Here is a 23732-nt window from a genome sequence, read left to right as displayed (position 1 = left end):
CCCACACATGGGAGGGTGACACGAGGATCAGGAGGTGAGGGTCAGCCTAAGCTAAATAGCAAGACTTATCTCAAAATGAAAATGAATTTTAAAGGGAAGGGACTATGTCCAAAAATATTGGAACTCAGCTTATTGTGCTTAAAATGACAGGATCAGTGTTCAGACAACCAAGTGACCATCTGAGAAGAGTAACAGGGTGTCCCCCGCCTCATTTGACATAGCCAAAGGTACCCCAAGTCCTGTATTCACATTTTAAATCATAAACCATGAGAGGAAAGCATGGGATTTCGGAAAATATATTGGAATGGGGAAAAATGATTTACAAGCATTAACACCAAGACAGATGCCTTCCAAACATGAAGTGTTTAAGTTTACAAATCCAAACAAGGCATAAAGAAAGAAAACTGGTATAACCACAGTCTAGAGGATTGTAAGTCTTACATAGCCATCAAGAAAACAAATCATTCAACAGAAAATGGTACTGAGACATTCCACAGAAAATGTAATATTTGAAAATAGGAAAATATGGCATTAGATGCAAGTTACATATAGCAGAAAAATGCAAATTAAAACTGTCATAACACTTTTCACTTAACAGACTAGTGAAATCAAAGCTTTAACAAACAAAAAGTGTCAGCAAAGGTATCGGATAGGGGCACTATACAACATCGAAGAACCAAAAGCTAGTAACATTGGCCTTTCGTAAATGTACATACACTCACAAGTAGCAAATCCAACCCAGGGATAGACCTTTAACATATATTTGCATATAGAAGCTAATATGTACAAAGATCATTACCTCATTCTCTAGTTCAAGGGTGAAAAGGGCCTCTACATACCTCAGAAAGAGACTGATTTAATTAACAGTGGTTAAGGCCAAAACCCCCCACTAGATAGACAAGGACTGTGAATGGAGACGTTAGTCTTTATTGTCTACATATTCCACTTTCTACACTTAGAAGCACTAAAGGGCCCATGAAGGACTCATTCTTCAATAATGTGTTGAATTCAGTTTCAATGCTGAGGAGAAGTCTCGTTATGTAGCCAAGGCTGCCCCGGGCCTACACTCCTGAGCGCTGGAATGCAGGCCTTAGGAACAAGGCCTTATGATCCCCGAGGCCCTCACTTTTCTTTTCCCCGCCCCAGACAGAGTTTCACTATGTAGTCCAGGCTGGCCTAGAACTCAGAGATCTAGCCTCTGCCTCCTAAAGGCTAGTATTAAAGATATGAGAGACATCACTACCGGTAATTCCTTCTTAATAGCTAAAGATTATCCCAGAATATGTCAATTGTTTAAAAACTTGTATCACTACGTTTGCTTCCACGTTTTAAAATTCTCCATCATCCTGAGACAATGAATTCCTCACTGACTTGTTTCCTGGAAACCATGCCCGATACACACGACTGAAGCTCATAAACTACCAGTTCCCTTCAGCTCCATTAAGTTTTCTTTAACTAATGGTTTGAGGTTATTTAAAATTATATTTCCAAATATATGGAGCGACATTTCTAGGCCTATGTAAGAACACATTATATAGAATTTGAACTGACTGATGTTTATTTGGACTTGAAGTTCAAGACACAGAAAATTTCTTATGTAAAAGAATATTCTGTAAATTCCCCTCCTCAGTTTCAGTCCTTCCATAGCATTGTCTGTCTGTCTTTCTCCACTTTTGAGATGGGCCTGCTCTAGGGACCCCAGGCTCATCTGAAGCAACAACAATCTTATCTTTGTGTCACCAGGGATATGATTCCAGACATGTCCCACACCAACCTAACATCCTTTCAACTATAGCAATCAGCCTATTCAAAAGGTTACTGGAGTTACTGATACAATTTATGTCTACCATTCTACCACACAATTTCCCACTGGCAAATTCCATGTTCCAAATGCCTTTGCTTGCTGCCTGATTTTGAAATGTTTGCTTTTTTATAGCACCTTCTCAAAGATTCCAGCATATGATAGATTCTTATGTGGCCCAGTCTGGGCTTGAACAATCCTAACCTTCCTGCCTTCTCAGGGCTGGGATTACATGAGTATACCAATATACTCTTGAGATTTATAACTTTTTTCTCAGTAAAAAGGTTATTTAACCTAAAAAAGGATGGATTGGCAGATGTGTTGATAATATGTTTCAAATTTCTTTGGTATCTGATGCACCAGCACTTGGGAAGCTAAAGATTATGAGATTGAGGCTAGCCTGGGCTATGTGAGGCCCTATCTCAAATAAACACTACCACATGCTTCACATATGGTAACACAACACATTTTTCTACTTTTTAGAGTACCCTGGTTTCATTGAAACTTTCTATAGGTTTATGAGCCAATCAAAAATTATATACATTCACACAAAATTTATGCTAAACATTTCAAATTTATCTGCTATAATAATGAATACATTATTTTATAGCAGTAAAACTTTCTAGCTGTACCTGGTGACAGAGGTCTACAGTCCCAGCTATTTGAGAGGCTAATATAAGGGGATCATGAGTTCAAGGCCTGCCTAGGCAATTTAGCCAAAACCCTGTCTCAAAATAAAGGGGGCTGGGATAAAAGGTTCAGGGACAGAACCATGCCGAACAGGCTCAAGGCTCCAAGTTCAAGCCTACGGTATGGTGGCACACACTTCTAATCCCAGCACTCAGTAGGTTGAAGCAGGAGGATTGCCACAAGTTTAAGAAAGACCCTGTCTTGAAATAAAACCCACCAAAGCCAACTGAACATATTTCTGCCTAAAAATGTTCTACTTCCCTTTAGCACTGACGGTTGCGTTTGTGTCTTTCAAATGTCTCCTTAGGCCCTGGAAAATCTAGTCTATGTATCAGATGGTTTGGAAAAAGCTTTTAAAGTATGGTTATCCATTTTATTGATGTTTTCTAGAAACTTCTTTAAGCTCATTGATTATTGTATATAATATGTATTTCTGCTGTCAACTCTAAGATTTATAGCTTTGGGGGGGGGGTTACTTGATAGCATCTATTCAAATGACTAAACCACGTCAGGTTTTAGTACATACAGCCGTAGCGCCATCGTTCCTCCACACTGAAACAAGCTGTATTTTCAGACTGCGTCTTTCACGTGACCAAGAGTCACGTGGTGATGGGGATAGATGACGAGTCTATTCCAATTCTTGTCCTGTGCAGATCTGACGGTCCTTCCAGAGTAGAACATGGTGCCTCTGCTGTGGCAGGCACCCTGATCGGTGAGTCCGAGCAGCCTTGCTAGGGTCGGCTTCTGACTCAACTGAAGCGGAAGTGGAAATCTGCTCCTGTTCTGTTCCAATCACGATCACTCCAGAACTCCTTTCAAAGCTTTGGCATGGGACAAGCACTGACAGGAGATGTCGTGAATAAAATGGATATGAATGTTCCAAAAATAGTAACAAAGACCACCATAAAGGGGATGACTCCGAATCCTTCCTGATTGGTGCTCTTGTCTAGCGGCTTATGCCAAAGGCCCCGTTTACTGATTCATCCCATCCTCAAAATAACCATACTACCAGCTAAAAGGCAGCAACCTGCAGCAGGGTGAAGTCAACTTAATAAAATACAGTCAGCAATCGAGGCATGTGAGCTTCTACACTAACAGCATGCCCGCCATGTTCTCTATGTGGTATTGTCTATAGCTATAATTAAATAGAAACCTTTTACTGGTAATAGGATTAGTACTTCTATTCATAATTTAATTTTTATTTTTCTTATGTGAATTAATACTCAATAAACAGTAGGTTATAAAGCAAAAAAAAAAAGTAGTCATCAGATGGCTCTCTCTGACAAACTCTTACTACGTAATGGATAGCTGAAAATAATGAGGGTTTCTTATTCTGATCATAGTATAAATTACACAGCGTGAAGCACAGTATGAGAGGTTGGTTGTTCCACACACCTCACTTAGGCTTCTCTCAGCAGTCTGCATAGCTGAGGGACACACAGAGGTGGTTCCCACACTTCTGATTTATTCATGCTTTATTTGTGTATCTGTGAAGATGCTGAATAGAGGCGTCCCAGTAAACAGAGGGCAGGATTCAAATGCACAGGATCTCTCCCACTGCGTGTACTCTCTGGTGTTTCTTTACCTGTAAGAGCCGAGTGAAGGCCTGCCCACACTCCTTACACTCATAGGGCTTCTCACCGGTGTGAATTCTCTGATGTTGCGTAAGGTGGGATCTCTGCCTGAAGGCCTTGCTGCACTGCTGGCACTGGAAGGGTTTCTCACCAGTGTGAATCCTCTGGTGCAGAATGAGGGTTTTACAATCAATAAAAGCCTTTCCACATTCTTTACATTCATAAGGCCTCTCTCCGGTGTGAATCCTCTGATGTCTGTTAAAGTACGAAGGGCACGCAAAGGCCTTCCCACATTCCTTACACTCATAAGGCTTTTCGCCAGTGTGAACTCTCTGGTGTTGGATGAGATGGGCTTTCTGCCTGAAGGCCTTCATGCACTCCTGGCACTCATAGGGCTTCTCATTTGTGTGAGTTCTATAGTGTTTCATGAACGCCGAATGACACAGGAAGGCCTTTTCACAGTAGTTACACTCATACGGTTTTTCGCCGGTGTGAATCTTTTGGTGATCGTTCAGGTTGGAAGCCCAAGTGAAGGTCTTCCCACATAAGTTACACTCGTAGGGTTTCTCGCCACTATGGATCCTTTGATGTCTGGTGAGGTTGGCACTCTTGTTAAAGGCCTTCTGACATTTGTGGCATTCGTACGGCTTCTCGTTGGTGTGGGTTCTCTGATGCTGGAAAAATGTGGAGAAGTAGAGGAACGCCTTCCCACAGTGCTTGCACTCGTAGGGCTTCTCGTCCGTGTGGACCCGCTGGTGCTGGACCAGCAGGGAGCAGTTGGTGAAGGCTTTCCCACACTCCTTACACTCGCACGGTTTCTCCCCCGTGTGAAAGCGGTTATGTTGAACAAGGTATGCATGCTTCTCAAAGATCTTACCACAGATCTCACACTGATAGGGCTTCTTATTGATCTGATATGGGGCGAGTTGGAAGTCATAGGCAAATCCTCTGCTGCACCCCTTCAGTTCATCACATCTGTCCCCAGCAAAATCCCGCTGACGCTTCATCTCATCTGTGTAATAGATGAAGGCATTCTCATACATTTCATTAAGTTTGTCACTGGTAGGAATTCGTACTTGTTGAGTGATGGTTTCACCTGCTTCCTGTTCAGAGTGTTTCCTTTCAGAATGAGTCACTTCACTCAGGGCAATGGGTATAGGCTGAATGAATTCGGTTGACATCTTTTCCAACGGGGCTGTCACTCCCTGTAAACATCCCTCTGTAGATTCCGGTTTTGTCTCAAGGAGTCCCTTGCATTTCCAATCATCTCCAAAACAAGATTCCTCAAGGCGAGAAGTACCCACTCTTTCTATTATTTTCCATTTTAATGATTCCTTTCCAAAGATGCCATTCTTTAGAGACAAATTCTTAGCTTCATTTACAGACAGCAAATCTGAAAGAAAGTACATACGTCAGCACTAGAAGGCAGGAAACATTAGAAACAAAAAAAATGATATGTCTTCTCATTTTTTAATATGTGTCTGTGTTCTGCCTACATGTTTAACTGTGCACCATGTGCAACCATCCTTACTCACCCGGATACCATCCTGCTTGCTCCGCTATCCAGGGTTCTTTGCCTTGCTCCAGCAGTGAAATTACTGATGGCTTAGAAAGGGCAAGTCCTACTCAAAGAAAGAGACCGGTAAAAACAAACACAGAGATGAGTCGCAACAGCAAAAGGCATCCATTACAGAACTGACTGAACCTAAAACTGTAGACCTTCAGAATGACTGGGACTTTAAATAAACAAACAAACAAACAAGTAAATAAATAAAAAACAAATAAGCAAGCAAGCCAACATTTAGCAAGCACCTTAGTAAATAATTGCTGCTTGCAGGAATCACTGATGAAAATTAAAAGAAGCAGGAAAGTATCTTGAGAAAGTTTGTGTCAGAGTGTACACAGGACTTTAAAGGCAGCTAGTTACTGGCTGTGAAGCAGTGGCTGTGGGGTGGGAGAAGCTGCATGTGGTAGACTTATCCCCTACAGGCTTTCACTCCAGCCTTTGCAGAGAGGCACAGGTGAGCTCACCCAGGGACACAAAGTGGCTGTAGGTCTCCAGCATCACGTCTCTGTACAACGCCCTCTGCGAAGGGCCCAGGCGCTCCCACTCCTCCTCACAGAACTCCACAGCCACATCCCTGAACACCACCAACTCCTGAAAGCAACAGGGAAGAAAATAACTTCAGGGAAATGATAAGACTCCTTTTTCATGGGGTGCCAGGTCAAGGCACATCCCTTTCCCAGCACCAGGGAAACTGAACATTTCAAAGATGCAGCCTTTTGCCTGAGAAATCATTTCTGAGCCCTCAAATGTCCAGCCTGACAAGGTGGGTTTTTTGAGGGGACTGTTTTTCGGTTGTTTTTTACTGTATGCCTGAGACCTTGGCCTGTCCCAGCCTGACTTCTAGGAGGCCGAAGAGTCAGTAACATAGATGAGATGTAGCCATAGCAGGTACTCCCAACAAACACTCCAGAGGAAAAGGGATTGGCCAGGTGTCCCTTGTTGGCCACACTCCTGACATGCTGTCTCACATCACAGCTGGGAGAATTAAGCCTGTCTCTAGGCTACCACCAGGATGACGCAAATGCAGAGGCTAGATGTTGCCCTTGGCAAGTTTCTCTCTCCAAATTTGCCTTCTTTGGGAATAATTTCACAAGTTAGAGGATAACTGCCTTTCTCCATCCTGTAAATTCAATCAAAGAATCGCTCCAGTCTAGCCTGACAAGTGGTCATTCTCATGACTCTAGCACTGGGAAGGACAGCTAGGAATTCAGGGCTAGTCTGGGGTCTTAGTTAGAGTTAATATTACTGTTGAGTAATTAATCTTGTGTACCTAACCCTTTAAAGGATCACCAGTTGCTAGTCAACTGGCCCTTTAAGAATTCTTAGTTGTTAAAACTGCTTGACCTTATGACTTTCAGTGTTGGTTGCCTCTCAGATTTCTGGGAACAGGGTAGGTTATAAAAAAGCCAGCTGAGGCAGAGAAAAAGGAATGGGGCCAGCAGAATGAGAAGAGAAGACAGTTGGTGGAGAAGACGTTAGGAGACAGAGCTGAGCAGATAGACTAGAACAGTTGTTACAGTTTGAAGCTGCTAGTATTGGGAGAACAGGGAGAAGGGACTGCTGAAGCACACTGTTGGGGAACTGAGGGAGAAACGGCTGGAGGAACATCTGAGGAGGCTGGGCTGGAAACTGAGAGGAGAGCTGACAGGGAGCTAAGAGACTTGGTTAGGGTTCTAAAATAGCTAGCCATTTTACATGTTACTGTGATGAAACATCAAAACCAAAGCAGCCTGGGGAGGAGGTGTGCAGTCCCCTGATGCTTCTAAATCACTGTCTATCACTGAGGGAAGCCAGGGCAGGAGCTGATACACATGCCATGGAAGGGTGATGCTTACTGGCTTGCTTCCCATGGCCTGCTCAGCCTGCTTTCTTATAGAACCCAGGACCAGCAGCCCAGGGATGGCCTCCCCCACAGTAGGCTGGGGCCTCCCCCACTGATCACTAATTTAAAGAATGTCCTGCTGGCTCCTCTACACTCTAATCTTATGGAGGCATCTCCTCAGCTGAGGCTCCCGCCTTTCTGATGAGTATAGCTTGTGCCAAAATGGCATAAACACTAACCAGGATGCCTGGGCTACCAGTGACACTCAATCTCAAGTGGGAAATCAAGAACAAACTCAAACCCACAGATGAGGTACTGCAGTCGAGGGTACAAGGCATCTAGTGTGAGAACAAAATTTGAAAGCAGCATTGTAACAATAACAAAAATTCATGGTCAGCAAAGACCACCAACAATTTGTTAAATATAGTCATAATAAAAATATTAAGCCCCTGCAGGGGCAGGGTGACAAAAAAATAAAGGCATACAAGGGCATGCCCAGACAAGTCCAAACAAGCCCAAGTGAGTAATGGGCTATCTGGTGTTTACTTTTCTCTCCCTCCCTTTTCTGGGAGTTTCTGCAAGTTCTGCCAGTTCTGCAAGTTGCTGATGTTTGAAATATCCAATCATATGCCAAATTTTCCCGTTCTCCCCAACCCCTACCGATAAATATCCCAGTTCCCTGGGTCCGGTGCGCGGAACCTCTATCTCCTGTGTGAGATATGTTCCAGCACGAGGGCCCTCGTCATTAAACCTCCTCTGCAATTGCATCAAGAAGGTCTCTCGTGTGTCCTTGGGGCGTGCAGGTCCGGACTTGGGTGAGGGTCCCCTTGCAGGGGGGGTCTTACAGAGGGTCCCCTTGCGGGGGGGGGGGGGGGAGGGTCTTACACTAGCTCTGCACTGGGCCCTCAGAGAGGCTCAGCGCTAGAGACTGTAACTGGCTCAATATAACTACAGCAGCTGCCCGGAAGGATGAAGCCATCTGTTGCTGAGGCCACCTGTTTGGAACTTGACACGTTCAAGTGGAAGCACTTTGGTTTTGACTAAAATAGTAAATATGGAGATGTAAAATAGCAGTGGGCACACTCCTGGGGAGAAGGACACAGAGGCACTTAGAAAGTAAAAGCATGTGCCTGTAAGATAACTAAAAGCAAGACAATCCGCTGATCCCCTGCTCCGTTTGGCATGTGTCCCCTCTGCCCTGGGTCACTACCACACCTCTGCAAGCAGGCATGGGGATTGGTCAAGATAACGCCAGCAATGCCTGCTGAGGCTACCTCCTGCCTTCCAAAGCTGGAGCACAAAAGTCAGTGTAGGCATCACACTGTCATGTGTGGTGTCTCTATTCCCAGCAACCATGTCAGGTGGCTCACAACCACCTGTAAGTCCAGCTCCAGAGGGACAGAACCCCTCTGGTCTCTCCAGGCACCTTCTCTCACACGTGTGTACCCACATACAGACTCACACACACATAATTTAAAATAATAAAATTCAATCTTTTTTTTTTTTTTTGAAAAAGCGCTTTTGGTTTTCTAAGTGGAAAGTTATTAAGCAGAACAGAAAAAAAAACAATGTGTTTCTGATGGGAATAATGAAAAAAATAAATTATACGTCTGTTCTCTGTTCTCAGGGAAGGGTGAGCAAAGGATGTGCAACCAACAAATGAGGTGAGAGCAGAAAGATCATGAGTTCAAGCTCATCCCTGACTCTAAACCAAGTTCAAATCCAGCCTGCATTAAGAGAGCCCGACTAAAATAATCTAATCTAATAAGTAGCCAGGCTTTAATCGCAGCCTTCTGTGCCCTTCCCCCAGCCTTGAGCAGGCCGGAAGGATCTTGTTTACCACAGCAGACCAAACAGTAGGACCCAGGAGGTGTTAGCCACCTTGGCTGCACTACAGCCTGCTACAGGAGCTGAGAAGAAGAGACTGCCTGCTGAGCTTGCCTTGAGACACCTCTGGCTGTGATTAAGGATGGGTTCTCCTCACCCACAAGGGCTGAAGCAAGAAGGGGGTCAGTGGTGGAGGTGTGGATTCCCCTTTTTATTGAAAGCTAAACATTAAACTTTGAGCCTTGATCAGAATACTTGTCTTGGCTACAACTTTTCTCCCCCTTCCGTCCCTTCTTTCATTCCCAGCCTCTCTTTCAGGTGAACTCAGTTATTCGTGGTTGCAGGCGGTTACAGCCTTTGGTGAGTCAGAAGCAGGCAGATCTCTGTGGATTCAAGGCCATAGTAATCTACATAGCAAGTTGCAGATGCATAATAAGACTGAACAAGTAAATGATTAAGCAAAATAAAAATGTAAAGACCTGAGAATTTAAAAGCAAAAGCATTTGCAAATATTTACCAACATTTTCCTTTGTGGAATTTTTTTTTTTAGACATGGTCTCATGTAGCGAGGTTGGAACTTATTAACTTATTAGGTGGCGAGGGACAGCCTTGGATTTACAGTGAGAAGAACAGCAAGCAGCTTTACTAGTCAGGGAGGATGGCCCACTGGTTCACTACACTTGCTGGGTGTGCCTCATGCTGTTACTGAGCAATCCTCAAAATCCATGGGGTGTATGAGAACTCCTTGGGGGCTCAGCCGTCCCTGCGCAGTGCCACTGGCTCACACAATAACAGTGCTTGATCTTTCCCAAGCACTGCTGCTGGAGTAGACTAATGTTTCAACCACCTCCCTCAGTAAGACCTAGAGAGAAGTAGACTGTTAGTAATGACCACCACTCTTAGAAAGGATTTGGAGATGTATATTGTTAGTAAAGTTCGGTTACTATGTTTGTATTAGAGGCTTTGATGTAGAAAATCTTGGGCAAGAATTTAAAGTTCAGGAAGGTTCATTTTTGAAAGTTGAGCAAGCGACTCCTTGATGTCAGGGAACAGCATCAAATGCAGCCTGGTTATTACTGCTGACGTGCCTTCCTGATAAAGCTGGGTTGGTGATTAAGGGCGAGGGTTAATTTCTTGTAGACATTTATGCCCTTGGCTTTCTGATTCTATGATTTAGTAAAAAATTTTAATGAGTAGGTGTGCACCCTGAGGGCTTAGAAAAAATTAAAGTAAAATGACTGTTTTTTATATAAAAGTTTAGATTTATGATTAAGATTTTGACCAAGCCAGCTCAGTCAGTCAACAGGTTCTCCAGTGCAGGAGTGAGGATTAAAAGAAAAAGATAATTAGACAATATTGCAGCATGACCCCAGCCAGTTCTGAGGCTAAAGGCTGAGGTGGGCTTATTTTTTTCCCAATTTGCTTTTAAACCATTTTAATTACATGCAAGTATTTAAGTCAGTTCTAGATTGAGGAAGTAGCAATACAATAAATGCAAATAGTCAAGGATCAAACAAAGCAATAATCAAAATCCCGTGATCACTGTCATGATCACTGTTTCTAAGGGCTCCTCAGAATGACAAAAGTATCAGAGTCTACTTCCCTGTCCTAGCCCACATACTTATGCCTGAGGCCTACTTCTTTGTTTTGGCCTAAGACTTAGATTCCTGACTGAAATTACTTCTCGGTTTTAGCCTAAAATTAGATTCCTGCCTGAACTTACTTCCTTGTCATGGCCCAATGTCAGATTCCTGTCTGAAGCCCATTTCCTTGTCCTTGGCCAATGTCAGATTCCTGCCAAGCAGCCCCAAAAGCTCTCCACAAGATTTTATATAAGATTACTTTTTGAGAGAAATAATAAAATGATCCCTCCAAAGATAAATAATAAAAATGACCAAGCCTTTATTTGTAACCACAAAATATAGCTTGCTGGTAAGAAAACTGGCTGAGAAGAATACCTAGCTTGCTTACACTTTGTTAATGTATAACAAGTTGCTTAGACATGAATCTCTGTGGGTCCTTGGGGATCAACTGGTTTTCACCTGTAATCCGTAAAATGTTTAATCATGTACACATTGCTTAAAAGATTTTGCTGGGGGATATAAGGTTAGAAGAAGAATTATTGAGGCCTGTCCCCCTAGCATAGCTGCAGCCATGTTATCCTGTACCCACCAGCTATTTTATATACTGTTGCTGTAATTTGCCTGCCAGTCACTGACACAGAAAAATAACTTGACTCAGAGCAGGGTCATGCTGACCACATATCCTGTTATGTTCTGTATGTTATGAGGTTTGTTAATCTTGAGAAATTCCACAACTATAGGCTTCATGTAGGACCCATCAAATTAAAGATCAGTATGAACTGTTATGTCTGAAATGGCTGGAGTTGGGGCTGACCACTGGGCAGCACTTCCAACACCCGCATATGTGCTCATTGTGGTTTTTGCGGTGTTAGCCTTTATAAGCTGACACAGAAAAGTATTTGGGGGGTCATAGCCTCAGCGCCCAAATTCTGAACAACGGCCCTGATCAGTCACTCTCAGGGTGTGCGTTCAATAAACCATCCCTGTCTGACTGAGATCAGTGTTTGTGCAGTTTATGGGGTGACTCCTGGACCCCATCAGAAATAAAGTAAGAGAACCTGTCTGAATTATCAAAAGATTCCTGTGTCCATGTGTTCTGCCAACTTCACCCCTCCTCTTCAGACCCTGATGTGCTGAATGAAGCTGGCCCTCAACACATTACACATATCAATTTGGTCAAAACTAATCTAAAGTAAATGCTATTATTTCCTCCACTTTAAATAATGAAACTGAGGAATAGGAAAATGAAGTAAATTCATGAACACATAGGTACTGGGGTTCCTTACATGGGCTGGAAGATGCTTGAATAAAAAAAAAAAAAAAAACAGTGGCTGGATGTACCCTCCCCCCCACCATGAGCAAGCCTGAGAGACCTTGTTTACCACAACAAGGTCAAGTGACAGGATCTAGGTGGAGTTACCCACCTTGGCTGCCCAGAACACAGAAGCAGAACTGCCTCTGGGCTTGCCTTGAGACATCTCCGGCCTGGAATGGACTATGGATTATCTAACCCATCTGAAACCAGGAGGGGTTGTGGGTTGGGTCTTCCCCTTTAAATTGAGAGCTGAACATTAAAGCTTGGGGCCTTGATCAGAGAACTTTGTCTTGGCCTCATCTCTTTTCACCCTCCTTCCCCCTTCAATTCCCAGCCTCTTTCAGGTGTACCCAGTTTACTTGTGGCCACGGGCGGCTACAGCTGGAGATGGCTACAGATTGGTGCGTACAACGTGGGGCTTGAAAACGGGGGAGCAGCTGAGGAACACTGTCTTAGGTGGAGCTCCACGGAAAACGGGAATAAGAAGGTATCCCGCGCACTTGAGAAGTAGCAAACAGTATTGAAGCTAGCGCTAGTTAAATTTGGGAGGCCATGTTTGCAGGAAGTGTGTTTTAGGGGATACAGTCTAGGTCAAATAGGTGTTGACCCAATGCCTAATCTTGCCTAGGAGGTGACAGTGAATTTCGGGATAGGAGAATTTTAAAAGGGCATTTGCCCGCAGCCTTCAAGAGCTGCTTCAGACGAGAGGAGCAGGGTTAGAAGAAATTGGAAAACTAAGAAAGCAGGCACAGCTACATCTCCTAAAGAAAGGGATAAAGTGCTAGATCTTGAATATCAGAGAGAGAAAGTGTTTTGAAAAGCAGTTGTTCTCTCTCTGGGTTATGCCAGCAAAAAGAATGAAAATGCTGTTTCAGAGCTCTCCTAGGAACAAGAGAAAATTCAGGAGACGTTTTAAACTAAGAAACTAAGAGAAATCCTTAGTTCTGCTTTCTTTGTTTATTGTCTTGTCCTTGGTGCAACAATGTCCATGTGTGTCTCATTGTGTTTTCTGTCCACGTGTCTCATTGTATGAATGATTGGTCATCTATGTTTTATGTTCTGTGTTTAATGTTTAAAAGATCGTTAAAATTGCTTGATTCATCACTTGGTCTAGTTTAACTTGGTTTTCAAAGGCAGTTTTAATATGCAGATCAGTGGCTGATAAGTTTGTTTAACACCTGTAGCTAAAAGTCTAGCTGAGCTGGAAAGGCTACTTTTAAAGGGACAGGCAAGTTTCTTGGATTAAATAAGGAAGTTAAGAGTTGTTTGTCGTGGAAAAATCTCAGTGATAAGGTGCTTTTATTTTAGAATTGTGGCTAGAAAAAGTGAGAAATTTTGTTTGGTTTAAATATATAAGATGTGTTGTTACTTCATTTTTGTTTGTAATTGGTTTTAAGGTATAAATATGGTCTACATATTTTGGTTATAAATCATTGGCCTAAAGTTATTGGGTTTGATTAAAAATGTACAACTTGGGTAACAAAAAGTTGGCTTAAAACTGGTAACACAGGGTTAGTCATTCAAAAACCAGATGTATAAAAGATATAAAAGCAATGTCTATTTAGTGAGATATTAAAGGCTGCACTATCATGCATTCATATATAAAAACTGGCAGCCAAACTTTGTAACGTAAAAGTAATCCACTTGGTGTTGATTTTAGAGAAAATAGATTGCTTACATTGTTAAAAATTGGTTTTGTTTCCAAAAATTATGGTTATATGCTAATATTGCAAAGGAAACTTAAAAATGTGGTTAACTGCCAACATTCCTTTGGCTGCAACTGACAGGCAGTTCAATCATGAGCTTGAGATTTTTTTAATATGTTTATGTTTATAGAAGAAAGGCTAGAGCAGGTAGAGTTAAATAAAAGAGTTAAAAAACAACTGTGGCACAATATGGGTCTACTGACCCCTTCATACAAGCTTTATTGGATACTGTGGTAGAAGCAAATTTAATGCCCAAATATTGGAAAACTATATGTAAGGCTACTTTGTCAGGAGATTACTTGCTTTGGAGCTCAAAATGGCGTGATACCAGTAAGAAAACCGCCATGATGATTGCCCAGGCAGGCAATGCAGATTGGGATCTTAACATGCTTCTACGAGAAGGTTAATATGAAGATAATGCTAATCAGGTTAAACTGCCTGCAGGAGTGTATACATAGATTGCAATGGCTGCCTGCTGTGCTTGAAATCAATTACCTACTAAAGGGGATCTTAGTGGAAATTTATTCAGTATTAAACAGGGTTCTGAGGAACCATTCCAGAAATTTGTAGACAGGCTGCTGAAAGCAGCTGGTAGAAGTTTTGGAGATCCTCAAACAGGAATTCCTTTTGTTACACATTTGGCTTGAGAATGCTAGTGCAGCCTGTTGCACAAAGCAAAGACAGACTTACATGGATACATTCGTCTTTGCGTTAAAATTGGGCCCTCTTACAATCAGGGTCTGTCCATGGCTGCTGCCTTACAAGGGACCATTGTACAACAATGCTTGCACAGAACCGTAAAGATAAAAGATGTTTTAAATGTGGTGATTCAAGTCATTTTTAAAATGACTGTCCCAAAAACAGGCACAAGCAAATAATCCAGTCACATGACAGAAATTTGTCCTTGGTGCAGGAAAGATAATCTCTGGGCCAGGCCTCAGGATATAGGCCAAGATTAAAAACATTTACATTTGAATTAAGTCGATATACAATGGTGCAGCAGAAGCTTGTGTGACAAATACTCTTTTTGCCTCTGTCATCCTGACCTTCCCCTTGAAAGGTGTTTTCTGGAATTTGTTTATTGCCTAGTTTGTTCCTTGGGGAGGAGTCAGCCTCAGGCCCAAAGACATTCACAACAGTCTTCAGGGCCAAGAGTTGTAATGATTATGCTGGAGAGAAATAATGGCTGCTTCCCCCATGGCATTGTAACTACCTGCTGGAAAAAGAATTGTTCAACTTGTTTTGGTTCCTTTGCATCTGCTTCCTCCCAAATTATTAAGAAAGAGAAAGGACAAGATGGCTTTGGTTCCTCTAATATATATTGGGTTCAGTCTATTACTAGCAAGAGACCTAATCTTAAGTTATGTAACAATTATTAGAAGATTGCCTTCAGCTTGGCGTTCATCTTACTCTCACTCAGCTAAAAAAGATTGGTTATTGAATTAATCCAAAACAAGTTCAAACTTAATAAATTATAAACTAATTTATAAATTAGTTTATAAAACTAATGGGGCATTACAGCCTGACTTGCCTACTCCAGCTGCCATTTCAGTAAATATGTATATAATTATTATAGATCTAGAAGATTGTTTTTATACCATTACTTTACATTTCTGGTAAAGGTGTTATTAGGTTTGCATTCAGTAAATTTGCTCGTAATTGAGAATCCATGGTCCTCATCATTGGAAAGGTTTGCCTCAAAATGGTTAATTGCCTTATATATATATATAATATATATAATATATATATATTATATATATATATATATATAATATAAATTGTTACTTTAATATAAGAAATTAAGAGTTTTGAATCGTTTAGTGTATGATTTTATTAGTTGAACTCTCTAAAGGAGTTTTTCTGCAAGCCTTTGCTCTAATATAACAAGCTTTAAATATTTGGAGTACTTGTTGCTCCAGAAAAGATTCAAAGGCAGTATCTTTTCAATATTTGAGACCTCAGTTATATCCCAAACAGATTGTGGCACAGAAAATTCTAATAAAAGATAGTTAGGGCTGGAGAGACGGCTCAGCCGTTAAAGGCTAGGCTCACAACCAAAAATATAAGAGTTTGGTTCCCAGCAATCACGTGGTGGCTCACAACCATTTGTGGTGTGATCTAGTGTCCTCTTCTGGCTTATAGGTGTACATGCAAACAGGAAATGGTTTGCTTTTAATTTGATTTGTGTTTAATGATTTTCAAAAGTTGTTAAGAGATATTATTTGGCTAAAACCTCATCTTAAGCTTACCATACGAGGATTTGAACCTATGTTTGATATTCTCAAGGGAGATACAAGTCCTAATTCCCCTTGACAATTAACTAAAGGAAAAATAGCTTTGCGGAAAGTAGAGTAAGCTGTTAGTTATCAACAGATAAATTATATAGACTATGAAAAATTGTTGGCTGTTTGTGTTATTATTACTCATATGCCCACAGCAGCCCTTTGGCAAAAGAAACCATTAATGTAGATTCATCCTTCTTCATCTACAAGTAAAGTTTGTGTTAATAAAAGATTGTAAGATAGAATCATAAAAACATTTTTGATAAAATATTCCTTATTCCAAATAGCAATTAAATTGGTTATTGAAAAATAATGATATTTGACCTATTATATGGCAAACATTTTAAGCAAATTTGATGATCACTATCCAAAAGATAAGTTGTTACAGGTTTTGTCTGCATGCTTTTATATTTCCTGAAATTTACTACGCATGCAGCTCATAGAAAAGACATTTGCTGTATTTACTGTATTTACAGATGCCTCATCTATTGAGAAGGCACCATATGTAATTAGATCACATGTTTATTTTCTTGAGTTTTCTCTACTTGAGCACAAATAATTAAATTATGTGTTGTAGCCACTGTTTATAATGATGAAAAATCAAGCTTTCAATTTATATACTTATAGCCAGTATATGGTTCATGATTTATAATTGCTTAAAATTGTTCCTTTTTTAGATATTGCTAATTCTCAAATTTTATAGTTATTTATAAAAATACAGCTTAAACTTTATAAAACATTTAAAAGCTCACTGGATTGCCTGAACCCCAGGGCAATGCCAGAGCAGATTTGTATACTAGACAGATTATAGGCCTCGCAAATAATTGGCCATACTATCTTATTCTTTACAGCGTCAAAATAGTAATAGCTTGATACAATAATTTGGTATTCCTAAAAGGCGTGCAAGTTAAATTGCAAAAACTTGTTTTCAGTATTCTCATTTTTTTTTTCATATTGGTGTTAAACCTTGAGGACTTATGTAATCAATTTTGGCAAATAGATGTTACTTATTTTTTATTTAAAAAAATTAAAATATGTACATGTGACTTGACACTTTCTAGTTGCAACTACTTTAACAAGAGAAGCAACTAAAAATGTAATTAGTTATTGCCTGTATTATTTCCCTATGCTTGGAGTTCCATACCAGACTAAGATAGGTAATGGAACTGGCTATTGCAGTTATTTGACTACAGTCAAACATTTGAGATGTTTTCTTGACAATTTAATATTGAAATTCCTTATTATCCTCAAGAAAAAAAAATTGTGAAAGAGAGATTATAAAACTTTAATATCTTTATAACTCTCTGAGTGTGGAAAAAACAGATATTGGTGCTTCTTCCCTGATTTTACAAAAACTCTAAAAGGTTGGCTTTTTAAACAAAAGGGGGTGGGGAGAATTATACCCTCCAAAGTCACCAAAAGCACATCTTGCTTTTGTGTTATTTATTTCAAATTTTCTGCAAACTGATGTTAAAGGTCAGTCTGCGGCAGATCGCCACTGGCATCTAGTCACTTCCAGGTCATTTGCCAGGGTCAAATGGAGAGACCCCCTAACTAATTCTTGGAATGGTCCTGACCCTGTCTTAATTTGGGGTTGTGGATCAGTCTGTATTTTTTCAGAAAAAGAAAATGGAGCCCGATGGCTGCCTGAAAGATTGGTCCGTCAAGTGGACACAGATCTTGATCCTAATAATTATGATTCTGATAACAAAATTTAGTCAGACACATTATCATGTGTGAGCCATGGAGGACCCAAGACTCTAGATAAGGTTGTTACTCTATCCAGGGTGTTCCCAAGTCTCATCTCCACCCTACCTAAAAGAGGGGACTTCTGCCCCTAGACCAAGCAGAGAGGGGCCACCCAGAACCCCCTCTATCTGGCGATCTGAATTCTTGCTAAGGCTTCGAGGCTAAGCACTGCAAGGGAATATAAATAAAAGTTAAAAATATGTTTCTGGGTTCCCTGAGGGACAAGTCTGACTGCATAGGGGTTGATGTCGAAAGTACCCCCTCTCCAGGAAAAAGACATCGGGACCGGTATGGCCCTCATGCCTTACTGGACAACGACAGGAGGACTGGAGGCATTACAAGGTCCCCTTTAATTATTGGAGGTCAGGCCTCTATCCCCGCCTTGGTAAGATTAGAATTGCCACAGTCCTTCTATACTTGGAGAAGAGAGGAGACGTCAGGGACAGCCCTGCTTAACACTGAAGGCCTAAAATTCAGCAATAGGCCTGGCTTTACTTGCCTGCTCAAAGTCTTAGGTCTCCATGGAAAAACACTGAAACAGAGGGCTATACTTGGCTTGGATAATCATGTTGCTGTTAACTTTTGAACCTTGTGTCTCAAGCAGATAGGTTGCCTTTACACAAAGATCTCTCCCAACAAGCCCGGCTACTCATACCCCAGATGGGATGAAATCGTGTACCCCACACAGCTGCTTCTACTGGACCTGTTCCTCCTGACCTATCCTCAGATAGGCTCCATAAACCCTGGACAGCAGGACACAGCCAACTCTCCTACATCCCCCATACCCATTCTTCTAGGTTCCCCCTAGAGACACGTCGCCCCCAATGTCAGCAGGAAGTAGCCAGATATCACGACGACCCTATTCCTGCTTCACCTCTCTCTAACTTTTCTTTTTAAGCTAACCAAAACGGGGGAAACTGTACCCCCCCTCCCCCCCCCCCCCCCCACCATGAGCAAGCCTGAGAGACCTTGTTTACCACAACAAGGTCAAGTGACAGGATCTAGGTGGAGTTACCCACCTTGGCTGCCCAGAACACAGAAGCAGAACTGCCTCTGGGCTTGCCTTGAGACATCTCCGGCCGTGACCTGGAATGGACTATGGATTATCCCACCCATCTGAAACCAGGAGGGGTTGTGGGTTGGGTCTTCCCCTTTAAATTGAGAGCTGAACATTAAAGCTTGGGGCCTTGATCAGAGAACTTTGTCTTGGCCTCATCTCTTCTCACCCTCCTTCCCCCTTCAATTCCCAGCCCCCCTTTCAGGTGTACCCAGTTTACTTGTGGCCACGGGCGGCTACAGCTGGAGATGGCTCAGTGGTTAAGAGCACTAATTGCTCTTCCAAAGGTCCTGGGTTCAATTCTCAGCACACACGGCAGCTCACAACTGTCTATAACTCCAGTTCTAGGGGATTTGACACCCTCATACCAATGCACATAAAATAAAATTTTAAATTAAAAAGAAAAGAAAAGAAAAAAGAAAAACCAGACAGTCCCCTATAGTTCACATATTCCGGAGAAAGAATTATGTTGGCAGAGCTCAAACCTTCCACAGCTACTGGGACAATGAGGAACCAGCAACCAGAAGATAGCTGAACTTTCACCTCACCTTAAACACGGTGTTGACGTCTACCACGGCCATGCTTCTCGGCTCTTCTGGGTTGGGAAAACTGCAGAACAGAAGAAGGAAGATGGGCTTGGGAGAAACTAGGTCAAGCATCCCAAAACTGGTTTTCCCATGACCTCAGTCTGTACATACAGATGAATGCTGAGGTGCATTTCCTATGCATGTGGTAACAAAGTCTGTAGGAGTTCAAGGCCAGCACAGTTTACACATAGAGAGTTCTGGGCTAGCCAGGGCTGCTACATAGTAAGACTCTACCTCAAAAACACACACACACAAATAACAATAATGATAACTGAAACACTCCTGAGAGACACTCACAGGGATTATGACAGACCCTCATTCCTTCAGTTTGTAAGGCCTGTGACCCACCCAGAAGTTCCCTTCCTACTTTATTAATAGGGTAAGGAATAAACATTTCTCATATCCCCTTATCACAAGGGTAGAACCCACCAGCTACAGAATTAATGTGCCAAGGGGCAAACCTGCCATTCATCTGTAGGCATACATGGCAAAACCTTCTTATAACCATAAAGAGATTTTCCTTCTTTTTTAAAGATGGTGTCTTACTGAATACACTAGGCTAGTCTCCAACTCACAGATCCACTTGCCTCTGCCTCCCAAGTACTGGAATTTGACATGTGTGCTCTATACCTTACTCCTTTATTTTCTTCTTTCTTCTCTTCTCTTTTCTTTCTCTCTTTCTTTTTTTAGATAGAGTCTCACCCTGTAGCTCTGGCTGTCCTGAAACCCGATATGTAGACCAGACTAGTCTCAAACTCACAGAGATCTGCCTGCCTCTGCCTGCTGAGTGCTAGGATTAAAGGTATGTACCACTGTGACCAGCCTTTAATTAAAAAAAAAAAAAAAAAAAAAAAAAAAAAAAAACCCACTATGTGCACAACTGATGCCCTAGGCCCTTTCAAGAACCCAGTAAAACGCCTGCTCTTTTTTTTTCTGCAGGTAGCCTGAGCTTCTCCAAACAAGTGCCTTTTATTCCCTTTTCTTCAACCCTTTTTCCCCCTAATAAAATTTCTGCCTGAGCGTTTATGCTCAGAATTGTTTTTTTTTGTAAAAGATTTACTTATTCTATGTTTATGGGTGTTTCACCTTCACCTGTGTCTGTGTACCATGTGTATGCCTGGTGCCCTGAGAGGTCACAAAGAGGGAACTGTATTGGCTGGAACTGGAATTATGGATGGATATGAGCAGCTATGTGGGTGCTAGGAACTGAACCCAGACGCTGGAAGAACAGCCAGTGCTCTTAACCACTGAGCCATCTGTCCAGACACTGTAAGTGCAGTTTCGATTTCCACAATTGCTAGGATCTTTCGAGAGACTTGGATAGCTGAGACCTAGGTAGGCTTCTCAGAACATAGTTTTCTCCCCAGAATTCCCAAAGGAACCACAAGGAAATCCCTCCTCCTGCTGACTCTTCCTCACATGGGATCCCCCTCTACATCTAAGACTGACAAGGAAATCCCTCCTCCTGCTGACTCTTCCTCACATGGGATTCCCTCTACATCTGACCAAGGGCTTTTTGTGGAGCTCAGTAGCAGAAATCTTACCTGATGCTCAAAGACTCGGGCTCAGTCCAGCAATACAAAAAATAATAATAATAATAAAATAAATAAATAAATAAAAATAACATAAGAAATAAAATGACATTCTGTCCAGTGATCAAAGCTGTGGCTCGAGGTTCTCACTGTTAGGTATTACCATCATCAACAGCTGCAATAATTTTCAAAACCTCCACATCCACCCCTACATCTCACCCAGGATTAATCACATCCCAACGCTCTCTCACTCCACACTCCCCTTTACTGGGACAGTAGAAAGAGTTCCTCATGTCATGAAGAAAGGCTTTTCTGTGGATTCCTCCACCAAAGCAAATTTAAAAACAACAACAACAAAAAAAGGAGGAACTTGATCTCTCTGGAAGCCACAAACAAACAAACAAACAAACAAACAAAAAGACAAAGTACATTCCAGGAACTTCAAATAGTTCCTGCAGGAACTGGTCAGGTGCAGTATTAAAGTCCATTTTAGCCCATTTAAGCTGCTATAACAAAATACCAGAGACTAGGTAGCTTATAAACAATAAACTTATTTCTCAGTTGTGGCGGCAGAGCGGTCTCCATTTCAGCATGGACAGATCTGGTGTCTAGTGAAAAACCGATTTCCCGGTACACAGATGGAGTCTCTGTACGGCATGCACTCTCACCTAGGGAAGGCAAGCCAGGGCACTACTCCCATGTAATTAATTACCTTTTAAAAAGCCCCCACCTTATAAACCCACCATACTGAGGACTGGGTTTGTAACCATAAACTGGACAGCGTGAAGATGGAGTACCAAAGAGACGCAGTATGTCTGTTTCCTGCCGTAAACACCTTTAGCTGAGGAAGTTGTCTTTTTAGAACCTGAAGTGGATCACCCAGAATCATGAACTAAAGTTCTGATTTCTCTAATGGTAGTGAACAGAGACTTACAGACTCTCTAAGAGTTCCCTAAACAAGGCTAAAATGCCTACTCGGAGGGTGTGACAGGAAAGTAGGAATCCCACAGTAATTACGTTTTTTCAAATACAATTTCTACACACTCATTCATTTCCGAGACAAGATTTCACTATGTGGCTCCCGGTAGCCTAGAACTCACTACGTTCCGACGGTTGTCCTCAAAGTCACTGACTTCCAGCTTCCGCAGCTCAAGTGCTGAAATTATAGACGCGGGTCACCATATCTAACTCCTAACTACAGTTAAAAGTCACGCTGATTTACCTACCTTGAGCACAGAAATCCATATCATCTCTACTATTTAGCTTTTTTTTTTCCTCTCCAGTTTTTCAAGTAAACTTGACATGAAAGCAGTAGACGTATTCCGCTCCCCACACCCCCTCCACCCTGACTTTGCGTTGGAAGACTAGAGGATCACCTATCACCCATGCTCTGATGACCTCCTGCACGTTCTCTCTCACCCTCCTGTACGATCCATATCTTCCAAAGACCTTTTCGCCCATGCAATCATACTCGCGCCGCCTTAATCCCTGCGGAGGAGACCTTTTTAAGCCTTCAGCGCCATCCCGGAAACCGGGTGGGTCCCCTAAAGCCAGCCTGCAGCCAGCGACCAACGAATACAGGCCTTAAGGCTCCATAACCCAAAGTCCCTAAAAACCAAGGGCAGACTCACCTCAAAAGTATAAACTGCGACTTCACGGCCTCGAACTCGGACGACCGGCTAATACCAACCAGGACAGTACCGGGTTAGGTCGGGTAGGGCACTGAGATGATCCGGAACAACCTCTCTCCAGCCACTTCCGCCATGTGTCTGAGCTTTTATAGTGGACTACATTTCCCAGAAGGCGGTGCTGCTCTAGCGTCCTCAGAATTTCAATGTCCGAGAGAGGAAGTAGAGATATGTCAGAATGAGAGAACGTACGATTAATCTTCTAAAGGGGAATTTCTCAAGGGTCCAAGGCTTGAGGCGTCTGAAACTTAAGTAGTTTCGGCTCTGCGGTGCTGTGGATCTTTACTCTAGTTGCAGAAGTGAGGCAAGAACTCGAGCAAGTGACCCAGCTCAGGACTACATTTCCCAGAAGACACCACAGACCACGTTCTCAGTAAAGAACTCTTGACTGTCCGATGTCTGAGAGCTCTTTAAGAGCTTCTCCAGTGTAGTGTTCCAAGGCCTTTGGATCATTCGAGACAAGACTTTTAGGACTGGGAATGACTGGATAGGGTAAAGACAGCCCTATCTTTACTGGAACATTTAATCTATTTACACTTGATAGCCACTAATTTAAAAGTGCATTAGCCCGGGTTGATCATTGCATGTTGTAACTAACCCCAGAACTCAGGAGACAGAGGCAGGAAAATCAGGAATTTCAATGCTAGCCTCGGTTACATAGCAAGTTTGAAGTCAAGGTTTACCTAAGAACCTGTGTCCAAAAAGGAAACTAACTAGAGATGGTTCAGCGCTTAAGAGCACTTTCTGTTCAGTTCCAAACACTCAGTTGGGCCAATCATGAACAATTATATTGGGTTAAATTTTATGGAGTTCTGTTTGTTTGTTTGTTTTTTAAATATTGTCTCACTAATATAATGAGAATTCAGTGTCGACTATACTGGCCTCAAACCCTAAGAGCCCCGTGTCTTTGCCTCCTGTTTGCTGTGATTAAAAATATGGATCACCCTGCCAC

The 23732-nt window shown here is 42.1% G+C and overlaps 1 protein-coding gene across 2 annotated transcripts; it reads right to left on the bottom strand.

Annotated features, from left to right (window-relative positions):
• Window positions 1-280: 280 nt before the first annotated feature.
• LOC117705252 (uncharacterized) lies at window positions 281-22890 on the bottom strand. 2 transcript variants are annotated; one of them, XM_034497672.1, is made up of 5 exons: window positions 22724-22890; window positions 19522-19582; window positions 6097-6223; window positions 5601-5687; window positions 281-5458 (listed from the first exon to the last, which is right to left on the bottom strand). In XM_034497672.1, exons 2-5 carry the CDS (start codon window positions 19552-19554, stop codon window positions 4026-4028), a joined length of 1680 nt encoding a protein of 559 aa, XP_034353563.1. In that variant the 5' UTR covers window positions 19555-19582; window positions 22724-22890; the 3' UTR covers window positions 281-4025. The 2 variants fall into 2 exon arrangements, with proteins under 2 accessions (XP_034353563.1, XP_076787304.1); XM_076931189.1 differs by lacking the exon at window positions 22724-22890 and adding an exon at window positions 21105-22695.
• Window positions 22891-23732: the final 842 nt, after the last annotated feature.

Source organism: Arvicanthis niloticus, chromosome 1 (genome assembly GCF_011762505.2).
Source record: "Arvicanthis niloticus isolate mArvNil1 chromosome 1, mArvNil1.pat.X, whole genome shotgun sequence".
NCBI lineage: Eukaryota > Metazoa > Chordata > Mammalia > Rodentia > Muridae > Arvicanthis > Arvicanthis niloticus.
Note: the sequence above shows the minus strand (reverse complement) of the source record. Positions and strands in the feature narration are given on the sequence as shown.

Bases quoted from the DNA above. Each gene is read 5' to 3' on its own strand.
- LOC117705252 (XM_076931189.1), bottom strand. From the start codon at position 21,187: ATGTTATTTTTATTTATTTATTTATTTTATTATTATTATTATTTTTTG. The intron at 6,224-19,521 runs GTGAGGTGAAAG...TGTTGCTTTCAG, and splicing joins ACGTCAACACCGTGTTTAAG to GAGTTGGTGGTGTTCAGGGA. The intron at 5,688-6,096 runs GTGAGCTCACCT...TTCTTTGAGTAG, and splicing joins CAGCCACTTTGTGTCCCTGG to GACTTGCCCTTTCTAAGCCA.